We start from the raw sequence: 14009 nt of genomic DNA, 5'->3' as shown, positions 1-14009 counted from the left end.
GGGGTAGAGCAAGGCATGATGGGAGCCCGGCCAACGGAGGTCCCCAGAGACCTCCCTCCCGTAATTCCCCCCCCCCCCGCCCCACGTCACGGGGACGTCGGGAACGAGGCCGATAAGATAACAGTAATTAATCATTAACGAGCGGCAAAAGGGGACCCAGGCGTGCGGGGGGGGGGGGGGGCTCCCCTCCCCCACATTTGATAAGCCCCAACTTGATAAGGGCGGGGGGGGAAGGGGGAGGGGAACGGCATCAAGGGCGGCCCGAGGGCGACGTGGGGATGGGGGGGGGGGGGTGGACGCGGGAGCCCACCCTGCCCCCCCCCGTGTTTGGGGGAACCCAAGGGTTTGGGGGGACCCAGGCGGCCACGTGACCCCCACCCCCAAAACCCCGCCCCGGGGTGTCCCAGTGTCCCCACCCCCCCCCCCCCCCAAAAATGGGACCCAGGTGTCTGGGTGTCCCCACCCCCCCCCCGCAAGGCGTCCAGGCGAGGTCACCTTGGGGCGGTTCCCCGGGGGGTATAAGGGGAGGTGGGGAGCGGACTGGGAGGCACTGGGAGGGACTGGGAGCTGCTGGGAGCCGCCATGGGGAAGGAGGTGAGGGGGGGAGGTGGAGAAGATGGAGGGAGGGATGGACGGAGGGATGGAGGGATGGAAGGACGGACAGACGGATGGACAAAGGGAGGGGAGGATGGACAGAAGGACGGATGGAGGTACGAAGGGACGGACGGAGGGACAGAGGGATGGAGGGAGGGACGGGCAGAAGGACGGAGGGACGGAAGGATGGACAGAGGGAGGGAGGGAAGGATGGACAGATGGATGGACGAAGGGATGGCAGGATGGACAGAAGGACGGACGGAGGTATGAAGGGATGGACGGAGGGATGGACAGAAGGACGGAGGAAGGGACAGAGGGATGGACGGAGGGATGGAGAGATGGACAGAGGGATGGACAGAGGAATGGCGGGAAGGACAGAGGGACGGACGGAGAGAGAGGGGGATGGACGGAAGGACGGAGGGACCAACCGAAAGATGGAGGGATGGATGGACAGAGAGATGAGGGACGGACGGAGGGACAGAGGGATGGACGGAGGGATGGACAGAGGGACGGACGGAGGGACAGAGGGATGGACGGAGGGACAGAGGGAAGGACGGAGAGAGGGATGAAGGGATGGACGGAGGGACAGACAGCAGGACACGCGGGCGGAGAGAAGGTGGCACGAGGTGAAGGGAAAGATGGAGGCGGGAGGGAGGGAGGGATGGACAGAGGGACGGACAGAGGGACCCCCCCCCAGGTGACCCCTGACCTCTGACCTCTGCCCCCAGGAGAGCTATGAGCTGGGGCCGCGGGGCAAGGCCCCGCGCCCGCCGCCAAAGGGGCGTGGCCGCCGCAAGCAGGAGAAGCTGGAGGACATGAAGAAGGAGATGGATGTGGTATGGGGGGGGACTGGGAGGGACTGGGAGGGACTGGGAGGGTCAATGGGGGGGCGCTGGGAGGTCAACTGAGGGGGTAGGGGGAGACTGGGAGGTCAATGGGGAGGCTGGGAGGTCAACAAGGGGGACTGGGAGGGACTGGGCGTCAACGGGGGGCACTGGGAGGGGTTGGGGGTCAACGGGGGGCACTGGGAGGTCAACTGGGGGGGGCTGGGAGGCCAATGGGGAAGACTGGGAGGTCAACAAGGGGGACTGGGAGGGACTAGGGGGTCACTGGGGGGGCACTGGGAGGGAATAGGGGTCAACGGGTGGCACTGGGAGGTCAACTGGAGGAGTGGGGGGGGTCATCAAGGGTCAATGGAGGCAACTGGGACAGTCAGTGGGGGGAACTGGGAGGGACTGGGAGGTCCATGTGGGCACGGGGAGGTCAACAGAGGTCAATGGGGCACTGGGAGTGACTGGGAGGGTCAATAGGGAGGGCTGGGAGGTCAACAGGGGTCAAGAGAGGGACTGGGAAGGTCAGTAGGGCACTGGGAGAGGCAGTGAGGGCACTGGGCTATAATGGGGGGCACTGGGAGGGTCAGGGGTCAGGGGTCAGGGGCCAGTGCTGAGGCAGGTGCCCCCAGGATGACCACAAGCTCGACGTGAACGACCTGGAGGTCAAGTACAGCACCAGCATCTCCAAGGTGGGTGACCTCTGACCTCTGAGCCCGGCCGATCCCACACCCCCCACAGCTCCCAGCACCGTCACCCTTGGCCCCCCCACCCCCCACCCCATTGACCCCTGTCAGCCCCATTGACCCCATGACCCTACCGGTCACCTTGACCCCAACCAACCTCATTGACCCTGATGACCCCCGTGACCCATCAACCCCACTGACCCCCACCAACCCCATTGACCCCATTGACCCCAGTCAACTCCATGACCCCCACCAACCTCTTGACCTCATCAACCCCGTTGACCCCACCGATGCCAGTGACCCCACCAACCCCGTTGACCCCCTCAACCCCATCGACCCCACAAACCCTGTTGACCCCACTTGACCCCATGACCCCACTTGACCCCGGCAGGGCCTGGTGGAGGCGGTGGCAGCCGAGCGGCTGCTGCGGGACGGCCCCAACGAGCTCCGCCCCCCCCGCGGGACCCCCGAGTGCGTCAAGTTTGGGCGACAGTTGGCCGGGGGTCTCCAGTGCCTGATGTGGGTGGCGGCGGCCATTTGCCTCATCGCCTACGGCGTGCAGGAGGGAGAGGGCGACCGCGGCAGCTCCGACAACGTATGCTGGACGCCTGGGGCCATCTTGGGGGGGGGACACCTGGGGCCATCTTGGGGGGGGACATCTGGGGCCATCTTGGGGGGCAACACCTGGGTTCATTTAGGGGGGACACGCAGGGGTCTATGGGTTGAGGAACGCTCGGGTGCATCTGGGGGAACATCTGGGTCCATCTCGAGGGTGGGGACACCTGGGTCCATCGTGAGGAACATCTGGATCTGTCTGGGGGGGGGAACATCTGGGTCCCTGGGCTGAGGAACGCCTGGGTGCATCTTGGGGAACATCTGGGTCCACCTGGGCTGGAGAACATCTGGGTTCATCTGAGAGGGATGCATGGGTCCATGGGTTGAGGAACACCTGGGGAACATCTGGGTCCACCTGGAGAACATCTGGGTCCATCTTGGGGGGCACCTGGAGCCCTCGAAAGGGGGCAACTTGGGGGGCTCTGGGGGAGGAACGAGGTGCCTGGGACCCTCCGGAGGGCAGGACGCCTGGGTGCCCTCGGCTGCGGGTACTCGGACACCGGGGGCCTGATCCTGTCCCCACCCCTCCCCCCCCCAGCTGTACCTCGCCATCGCCCTCATCGCCGTCGTCGTCGTCACCGGTTGCTTCGGCTACTACCAGGAGTTCAAGAGCACCAACATCATCGCCAGCTTCAAGAACCTCGTCCCTCAGGTGGGGGGGGAGGGTCCCTTCCTTACCCAGACGCCTGGGTGCCCACCCGCACACCTGGGTGCCCACCCGGACACCTGGGTGCCCACCCGGACACCTGGGTTTCTCCTGTCACCTCCAGCAAGCCACGGTGATCCGAGAAGGGGACAAGCTGCAGATCAACGCCAACGAGTTGGTGGTCGGTGACCTGGTGGAGATCAAAGGAGGGGACCGAGTTCCTGCGGACATCCGCATCATCTCAGCTCAGGGTTGCAAGGTGGGCCTGGACACCTGGGACCTTTTTTTGGGGTGGGGTGGGGGGTGCCCGGATGCCTGGGTCCCCCCTTGGGGTGAGTCCTGTCCTCCCACCACCACCTCCAGGTGGACAACTCATCCTTGACGGGGGAGTCGGAGCCCCAGACGCGGTCACCCGAGTGCACCCATGATTCACCCTTGGAGACCCGCAACATCGCCTTCTTCTCCACCATGTGCCTAGAAGGTGCGTCCCACCCGGACGTCTGGGTCCCCTTCCTGGACTCCTGGGTCCCACCCGGACATCTGGGTCCCCACCCGGACACCTGGGTCCCCTTCCCGGACTCCTGGGTCCCACCCGGACACCTGGGTCCCCACCTGGACACCTGGGTCCCACCCGGACTCCCGGGTCCCACCCGGACACCTGGGTCCCCTTCCCGGACTCCTGGGTCCCACCCGGACACCTGGGTCCCCTTCCCGGACTCCCGGGTCCCACCTGGACATCTGGGTCCCCACCCGGACACCTGGGTCCCCTTCCCAGACTCCTGGGTCCCACCCGGACACCTGGGTCCCCACCTGGACACCTGGGTCCCACCCGGACTCCCGGGTCCCACCCGGATTCCTGGGTCCCCTTCCCGGATTCCTGGGTCCCACCCAGACACCTGGGTCCCCTTCCCGGACTCCTGGGTCCCACCCGGACACCTGGGTCCCACCCAGACACCTGGGTCCCCTTCCCGGACTCCCGGGTCCCACCCGGACATCTGGGTCCCACCCGGACATCTGGGTCCCCTTCCTGGACATCTGGGTCCCCTTCCCGGACACCTGGGTCCCCACCCGGACACCTGGGTCCCCTTCCCGGACGCCTGGGTCCCACAAGAACATCTAGGTCCCCCAACCCACCCAGATACTTGGGTCCCATAGGGACAGCGATGGGGTTGGTGATCAACACGGGCGACCGGACCATCATCGGACGCATCGCCAGCTTGGCCTCAGGGGTGGAGAACGAGAAGACGCCCATCGCCATCGAAATCGAGCACTTTGTTGACATCATCGCCGGCCTCGCCATCTTCTTCGGTGCCACCTTCTTCGTGGTGGCCATGGTCATCGGCTACCCCTTCCTCCGTGCCATGGTCTTCTTCATGGCCATCGTCGTGGCCTACGTCCCTGAGGGGCTGCTGGCCACCGTCACGGTATGGTTTGGGGCATCGCAGGGGTTGGAGCTATGGGTCCCATCACAACCCATGGGTGCTATGGGGCCTTTGAGGGTCTTCATGGGGTTTATATGGGTCCAACACAACCCAGGGGGTCTCCATGGGACCCGATGGTCCCTACGGGGCGTCAGCTGTTTTCCTGAAGGTCCCCATGGTTCCAAGGCCACCACAGGAGCTCCAGGAGGTCCCCACGGGTCCATCACAAACCATGGGTGCTACGAGGTCCTTGAGGGTCTTCATGGGGTTCACATAGGACCCATGGGTCCAACGCAACGCAAGGACGCGATAGGGGTTCTGGTTGTCCCTACGGGTCCATGGGCATCAACTGCTTTCCTGGAGGTCCCCACGGCTCCAAGGCCACCACACCAGCTCCAGGAGGGTCCCATGGGTGCCATAGGGCTCCCAGGGTTCCCCAGGGTGCCGACGGACTTCTCCGGCCCCAGGTTTGCCTCTCGCTGACGGCGAAGCGGCTGGCACGGAAGAATTGCGTGGTGAAGAACCTGGAAGCCGTGGAGACGTTGGGTTCCACCTCGGTCATCTGCTCCGACAAGACGGGGACCCTCACCCAAAACCGGATGACGGTGGCACATCTCTGGTTCGACAACCAGATCCATACGGCCGACACGACCGAGGACCAATCAGGTGAGCCGGATGCCTGGGTCCGCCCCCCACCCCACCTCACCCCGGACGCCTGGGTCCCTTGAGGTGACCCCTATGGCCCACCACCCAGGTCAGAGCTTCGACCAATCGTCCGAGACGTGGACCATGCTGAGCCGCGTCGTCACCCTCTGCAACAGGGCCCAGTTCAAGCCGGGACAAGACAACGTCCCCGTGGCCAAGGTGGGACGCGTATGGGGCTACGAGCCCTATAGGGGCCCTATACGGGGCTGGGAGGGACATTTAGGGACCCTGTATGGGATTGGGAGAAGGGCATAGAAGCCAGGACTCCTATAGGGGTCCTATATGGGGCTGGGAAGGGTGTGTAGGGGGCCGGAGGCCCTATAGGAGCACAATATGGGGCTGGGAGGGACATACAGGAACCCCCATAGGGGTCCTATATGGGATGAGGAGGGCTATATAGGGGCCCCATATAGGGCTGGGAGGGGCATTTAAGGCCCAGGGCACCCATAGGGGCATTATATAGGGCTGGGAGGGGCGTATAGGGGCCAGGACCCCCCATAGAGGCCCTACGTGGGGTTGGGAGGGGTGTATAGGGGCCAGGATGCCCATGGGGGCACTATATGGGGCTGGAAATGTCATATAGGACCCCTATAGAAGCCCTATATGGGGCTGGGAGGGCAATAGGGGAACCCCCATGGGGACCATATAGGGCTTGGAGATGCATATAGGGCCCAGGACCTTCCCCCGAGAGGGGTCCTATATGGGGCGATACGCCCTCCCCCCCCCCCCCCGCCGACGTAAGCCCCGCCCCCGCAGCGTGAGGTCATCGGCGACGCTTCGGAGACGGCGCTGCTGAAGTTCGCGGAGGTGACGGTGGGGTCGGTGGCGGAGGCGCGGGGACGCTTCCCCAAGGTGGCCGAGCTGCCCTTCAACTCCACCAACAAGTTCCAGGTGGGGGAACCCAGGCGTCGGTGGGGGGGGGTGGGGGTGGGGGGATGGACCCAGGTGTCCACAGGGGACCCAGATGTTCAGGGGGGTCCAGATGTTTCGGGGGGGGGGGGGGGTCCAGATGTTCAGGAGGAACCTTGGTGTTGGGGAGGGACGCAAGTGTCCAAGGGAGACCAAGGTGTCCAGGAGGGACCCAGATGTTGAGGAGGGACCTTGGTGTTCAGGAGGAACCCGAGTGTCCAAGGGGGATCCAGATGTTCAGGAGGGACCCAGATGTTCAGGAGGGACCCAAGTGTCGAAGGGGGATCCAGATGTTGAGGAGGGACCTTGGTGTTCAGGAGGAACCCGACTGTCCAAGGGGGACCCAGATGTTCAGGAGGGACCTTGGTGTTGGGGAGGGACCCGAGTGTCCAAGGGGGATCCAGATGTTCAGGAGGGACCCAGATGTTCGGGAGGGACCTTGATGTCTGGGATGGACCCGAGTGTCCAAGGAGGACCCAGGTGTCCAGGGTGGACCCAGATGTTCAGGGGGGGACCCAGATGTTCAGGAGGCACCCAGATGTTCAGGAGGGACCTTGGTGTTGGGGAGGGACCCAAGTGTCCAAGGGGGATCCAGATGTTCAGGAGGGACCCAGGCATCTGGGAAGAACCCAGGTGTCCGGGGGTGGACCCAGATGTTGAGGAGGGACCCAAGCGTCCAAGGGGGACCCAGATGTTGAGGAGGGACCTTGGTGTTCAGGAGGAACCCGAGTGTCCAAGGGGGACCCAGGTGTCCAGGGGGGGACCCAGATGTTCAGGAGGGACCCAGATGTTCAGGGGGGGACCCAGATGTTCAGGAGGGACCTTGGTGTTGGGGAGGGACCCGAGTGTCCAAGGAGGACCCAGATGTTCAGGGGGGACCCAGATGTTCAGGAGGGACCCAGATGTTCAGGAGGGACGTTGTTGTTGGGGAGGAACCCAAGTGTCCAAGGGGGATCCAGATGTTCAGGAGGGACCCAGGAATCTGGAAGGAACCCAGGTGTCCGGGGGTGGACCCAGATGTCCAGGAGGGATCCAGATGTTCAGGAGGGACCTTGGTGTTGGGGAGGGACCCAGGTGTCCAGGGTGGACCCAGATGTTCAGGAGGGACCTTGGTGTTGGGGAGGGACCCAGGTGTCCAGGGTGGACCCAGACGTTCAGGAGGAACCTGAGTGTCCAAGGGGGATCCAGATGTTCAGGAGGGACCCAGATGTTTGCGGGGGGGGGACCCAGGTGTCCGGGGGGGGGGACCCAGGTGTCTGGGTGGGAACCGCGGCATCTGGGTCCCTCGACAGCTGTCAGTCCACGAAGCGGGAGAACGGCAGCTCCTGGTGCTGAAAGGTGCCCCCGAGCGGGTGCTGGAGCGGTGCAGCACGGTGCTGCTGAAGGGACAGGAGCTGGCCCTGGACGCCCAGTGGCGGGAGGCCTTCGAGGGGGCCTACGCCGAGCTGGGGGGGCGTGGGGAGAGGGTGTTGGGTGAGTGGGGTGAGGGGGTGATGGGGGGGGGGGGGGATGGAGGGGACGTGGGGATGGGGGGACACCATGGGGAGATGGGGACGTGGGGATGGGGGGACACCATGAGGAGATGGGGACGTGGGGATGGGGGGACACCATGGGGAGATGGGGACGTGGGGATGGGGGGACACCATGGAGGTGGGGGGGGGAAATGGGGATGGAGGGGACGTGGGGATGGGGGGACACCATGGGGAGATGGGGACGTGGGGATGGGGGGACACCATGGGGAGAGGGGGGGGAAATGGGGATGGAGGGGACGTGGGGATGGGGGGACACCATGGGGAGATGGGGACGTGGGGATGGGGGGACACTATGGAGGTGGGGGGGGAAATGGGGATGGAGGGGACGTGGGGATGGGGGGACACCATGGGGAGATGGGGACGTGGGGATGGGGGGACACCACGGGGAGAGGGGGGGATATGGGGATGGAGGGGACGTGGGGATGGGGGGACACCATGGGGAGATGGGGACGTGGGGATGGGGGGACACCATGGAGGTGGGGGGGGGAAATGGGGATGGAGGGGACGTGGGGATGGGGGGACACCATGGAGGTGGGGGGGGGAAATAGGGATGGAGGGGACGTGGGGATGGGGGGACACCATGAGGAGATGGGGACGTGGGGATGGGGGGACACCATGGGGAGATGGGGGGAAATGGAGGAGACTGGGGACATGGGGGGACATGGAAGGACATGAGGACATAGGGGACGTGGGATGGAGGACACATGTGCAGGGGGTGGCACATGCAACACTGCCGTACACATGGGTCCCGGTGTCCCCCCCGTGTCCCCTCACGTCCCCCCCGTTGTCCCTCCCAAGGGTTCTGCGCCCGCTGGCTGCCAGCGGGGACGGTGGCAGCGGGGACGGACCCCGAGGAGCTGCCGGAGGTGGCCGTGGGACTCTGCTTCGCCGGGCTGGTGTCCATGATCGATCCACCCAGGGCCACCGTCCCCCAGGCCGTGCTCAAGTGTCGCACGGCTGGTATCAGGGTAGGGGACACGGCTGGGGACATGGGGACGTGGAGGGACACGGGGATGGGGGGGACATCAAGGACATGGGGACTGGGATGGACGTGAGGATGGGGGGACATCAAGGACATGGGGACGTGGAGGGACATGGGGATGGGGGACATCAAGGACATGAGGGACATGGGGACTAGGATGGACGTGAGGATGGGGGGACATCAAGGACATGGGGACATGGAGGGACATGGGGATGGGGGGACATCAAGGACATGGAGGGACACGGAGACAAGGGGGGGGACATGAGGATGGGGGGACATCAAGGACATGGGGATTAGGAGGGACATGGGGATGGGGGGACATCAAGGACATGGAGGGACATGGGGACTAGGATGGACGTGAGGATGGGGGGACATCAAGGACATGGGGATTAGGAGGGACATGGGGATGGGGGGACATCAAGGACATGGAGGGACATGGGGACTGCGATGGACATGAGGACATCAAGGACATGGAGGGACATAAGGACGGGGGGACATCAAGGACATGGGGACTGGGATGGACATGAGGATGGAGGGACATCAAGGACATGGGGGACAGGAGGACATGGGGATGGGGGGACACCAAGGACATGGAGGGACATGGGGACTGGGATGGACGTGAGGATGGGGGGACATCAAGGACATGGAGGGACGTGTGGACTAGGAGGGACATAAGGATGAGGGGACATCAAGGACATGGGGGACAGGAGGACATGGGGATGGGGGGACACCAAGGACATGGAGGGACATGGGGACTGGGATGGACATGAGGACGGGGGGACATCAAGGACATGGGGACTGGGATGGACGTGAGGATGGGGGGACATCAAGGACATGGGGACTGGGATGGACATGAGGATGGGGGGACATCAAGGACATGGGGGGACAGGAGGACATGGGGATCAGGAGGGACATGGGGATGGGGGGACATCAAGGACATGGAGGAACATAAAGGGATTTGGGGACATGGGGACAAGAGGGACGTGAGGATGGAAGGACATCCCAAGAACATGGGGGGACATTGGGGACCAGGAGGAACCATCAGGCCCACACCAACGTCCCCATGTCCCCTTGTCCCCAGGTCATCATGGTGACCGGAGACCACCCCATCACGGCCAAGGCCATCGCGGCGGCCGTTGGCATCATCTCAGAGGGGAGCGAGACCCCCGAGGAGGTGGCAGCTCGTCTCCGCGTGCCCCTCGAACGGGTGGACCCCAGGTGGGACCCAAGCGTCCGGGAGGGGACCCGGGCGTCCAGGAGGGGACGCGGGCGGGGTGGGGGGACCCAGGCGTCCGGCGTTGTCCCCTCCCCAGGCAGGCGCGGGCACGGGTGGTGACGGGGGCGGAGCTGGCGGCCATGACACCGGAGGCTCTGGAGGGTCTCCTGCGCGCCCACCCTGAGATGGTCTTCGCCCGGACGTCACCGCAGCAGAAACTTGTCATCGTGGAGAGCTGCCAGCGGCTGGTGGGGACATTGGGGACGTCGGGACCCTGGGGGCACTGGGGGGACACTGGGGACATTGGGGACATGGGGGCACTGGGGGGACACTGGGGACATGGGGATGCTGGAGGCATGGGGACATTGGGGACACTGAGGGGACACTGGGGACACTGGGGACATGGGGGACATGGGGGCACTGGGGGGACACTGGGGACATGGGGATGCTGGAGGCATGGGGACATTGGGGACACTGGGGGGACATTGGGGACATGGGGACATGAGGGACATGGGGATGCTGGAGGCATGGGGACATTGGGGACACTGGGGGGACATTGGGGACATGGGGACATGAGGGACATGGGGATGCTGGAGGCATGGGGACATTGGGGACACTGAGGGGACATTGGGGACATCGGGACACTGGGGACATGGGGATGCTGGAGGCATAGGGACGTTGGGGACACTGGGGGGACATTGGGGACATGGGGACACTGCGGGGACATTGAGGACATGGGGGACATGGGGATGCTGGAGGCATGGGGACATTGGGGACACTGAGGGGACATTGGGGACATGGGGGCACTGGGGGGACATGGGGGACATGGGGATGCTGGAGGCATGGGGACATTGGGGACACTGGGAACTGGGGGACATGGGGGGACACCAAGGAAGGTGACAACACTGGGGACGTGGGCACAACTCGAAGCCACTAGCAGTCCCGGTGGGGAGGGGACATTGGGTGGCCTTGGGGACATTGGGATGACCGGAGACGTGCCCCCGTGTCCCCCAGGTGCCATCACGGTGGGGACGGCGATGGGCCCCCGTGTCCCCAAGGTGCCATCACGATGGGGACGGCGATGGGCCCTGTCCCCATTCCTCTGGTCCCTGTGTCCCCAAGAGGCCCTCCTGGTGGGGACGGTGACGTTCCCAAGGTGCCATCACGATGGGGACGGGGACGGTCCTCATCCCTCACCCCTCCGGTCCCCGTGTCCCCAGGGTGCCATCGTGGCGGTGACGGGCGACGGGGTGAACGACTCCCCGGCGCTGAAGAAGGCCGACATCGGGGTGGCCATGGGCATCGCCGGCTCCGACGCCGCCAAGAACGCGGCCGACATGATCCTCCTCGATGACAACTTTGCCTCCATCGTCACCGGCGTGGAGCAAGGTGGGGCTGGGGACACCGGGGATGGGGGACACCAGGTGACACCACCCTGGTGACGCTGTCCCCACCTTTCCCAGGCCGCTTGATCTTTGACAACCTGAAGAAGTCCATCGCCTACACCTTGACCAAGAACATCCCCGAGTTGACCCCGTACCTCATCTACATCACGGCCAGCGTCCCCCTGCCCTTGGGCTGCATCACCATCCTCTTCATCGAGCTCTGCACTGACATCGTGAGTGCCCGGACGCCTGGGTCCATCAACCAGTCCAGGGTCGTTGAGGTTCCTCACCCAGGAACCAGGGGACGTTGGGGTTCTTCACCCATTGGGTGCCTCACCCAGATGCCGGGGTCCCTCCTGGATGCCTGGGTCCATCAACCAGTCCAACCAGCCATCAACCAGTCCACCAACTGGGCGTTGAGGTTCCTCACCCAGGAACCAGGGGACGTTGGGGTTCTTCACCCATTGGGTGCCTCACCCAGATGCCGGGGTCCCTCCTGGATGCCTGGGTCCATCAACCAGTCCAACCAGCCATCAACCAGTCCACCAACTGGGCGTTGAGGTTCCTCACCCAGGAACCAGGGGACGCTGGGGTTCTTCACCCATTGGGTGCCTCACCCAGACACTGGGGTCCCTCCTGGATGCCTGGGTCCATCAACCAGTCCAGGGTCGTTGAGGTTCCTCACCCAGGAACCAGGGAACGTTGGGGTTCTTCACCCATTGGGTGCCTCACCCAGATGCCGGGGTCCCTCCTGGATGCCTGGGTCCATCAACCAGTCCAACCAGCCATCAACCAGTCCACCAACTGGGCGTTGAGGTTCCTCACCCAGGAACCAGGGGACGTTGGGGTTCTTCACCCATTGGGTGCCTCACCCAGATGCCGGGGTCCCTCCTGGATGCCTGGGTCCATCAACCAGTCCAGGGTCGTTGAGGTTCCTCACCCAGGAACCAGGGGACGTTGGGGTTCTTCACCCATTGGGTGCCTCACCCAGATGCCGGGGTCCCTCCTGGATGCCTGGGTCCATCAACCAGTCCAACCAGCCATCAACCAGTCCACCAACTGGGCGTTGAGGTTCCTCACCCAGGAACCAGGGGACGCTGGGGTTCTTCACCCATTGGGTGCCTCACCCAGACACTGGGGTCCCTCCTGGATGCCTGGGTCCATCAACCAGTCCAGGGTCGTTGAGGTTCCTCACCCAGGAACCAGGGAACGTTGGGGTTCTTCACCCATTGGGTGCCTCACCCAGATGCCGGGGTCCCTCCTGGATGCCTGGGTCCATCAACCAGTCCAACCAGCCATCAACCAGTCCACCAACTGGGCGTTGAGGTTCCTCACCCAGGAACCAGGGGACGTTGGGGTTCTTCACCCATTGGGTGCCTCACCCAGATGCCGGGGTCCCTTCTGGATGCCTGGCTCCATCAACCAGTCCATCAACTGGTGGTTGGGTTCTTCACCCATTGGGTGCTTCACCCGGCCGCCGGGGTCCCTCCCAGATACCTGGATCCTTCACCCCAACACCTTGAGTCCCTCACCCTGACACCTTCACCCCAACACTTGGGTGCTTCACCCCAAGGGTTGGCTCCATCCCCCAGATACCTGGGACCCCCAACCCCATGTTGGGGTGCCCTTCCAGACGCCCGGGTCCCTCACCCGGGTGCCTGGCTCCACAGTTCCCCTCGGTCTCCTTGGCCTACGAGAGGGCGGAGAGTGACATCATGCACCTGAAGCCCCGCAACCCTCGACGCGACCGATTGGTCAACGAACCCTTGGCGGCGTATTCCTACTTCCAGATCGGTAGGGGTCCACCTTGGGTGGGGGGGGGGGGGGGGAAGGGTCCAGATGTTGGGGTGCCCTTGACAACCTGGGTCCATGGGTGGCCCGGACACCGGGGTGTGGAGATGCCCAGATACCTCGGTCCCTGGCCACCCAGATGCCTGGGTCCTTAGCCACGCCCAGGTGGTCACCTGGGTCCCTGGCCACTTGGCCACCTGGGTCCCTGGCCACTTGAGTCCCCAGACACACGGGTCCCCAGGTCCCTGGCCATCTGGCTCCTTGGCCACCTGGTCACCTGGGTCCCTGGCCACTTGAGTCCCCAGACACACGGGTCCCCAGGTCCCTGGCCATCTGGCTCCTTGGCCACCTGGTCACCTGGGTCCCTGGCCACTTGAGTCCCCAGATACACGAGTCCCTAAGTCCCTGGCCATCTGGTTCCTTGGCCACCTGGTCACCTGGGTCCCTGGCCACTTGAGTCCCCAGACACATGGGTCCCTGGCCACCCGGATCCCTGGATATTGGGCTCCTTGGCTACCTAGGTCCTTGACCACCTGGCTGCCTGGGTCCCTGGCCACCCAGATGCCTGGGTCCCCAGGTCCCTGGACATCTGGCTCCTTGGCTACCTAGGTCCTTGGCCACCTGGTCACCTGGGTCCCTGGCCACTTGGATACCTGGCCACTTGAGTCCCCAAACACATAGGTCCCTGGCCACCCGG

At 64.6% G+C, this 14009-nt stretch overlaps 1 protein-coding gene across 1 annotated transcript; it reads left to right on the top strand.

Moving 5' to 3' along the window:
* Positions 1–582: 582 nt before the first annotated feature.
* Positions 583–13315, top strand: LOC309604273 (potassium-transporting ATPase alpha chain 1-like; the record flags this gene model as incomplete). Its single annotated transcript, XM_082339208.1, has 18 exons — positions 583–594; positions 1323–1430; positions 2057–2116; positions 2502–2705; positions 3264–3377; positions 3496–3630; positions 3735–3852; positions 4527–4795; positions 5260–5458; positions 5547–5656; positions 6254–6388; positions 7699–7879; positions 8737–8906; positions 10002–10138; positions 10234–10384; positions 11357–11525; positions 11600–11754; positions 13192–13315. Coding segments are annotated over 18 exons (2551 nt in total), but the record flags the coding sequence as incomplete, so codon positions are not given.
* Positions 13316–14009: the final 694 nt, after the last annotated feature.

The sequence above is a fragment of the Platalea leucorodia genome, assembly GCF_965183815.1.
Source record: "Platalea leucorodia genome assembly, contig: HAP1_HAP1_SCAFFOLD_549, whole genome shotgun sequence".
NCBI classification, from domain to species: Eukaryota; Metazoa; Chordata; class Aves; order Pelecaniformes; family Threskiornithidae; genus Platalea; species Platalea leucorodia.
Note: the sequence above shows the minus strand (reverse complement) of the source record. Positions and strands in the feature narration are given on the sequence as shown.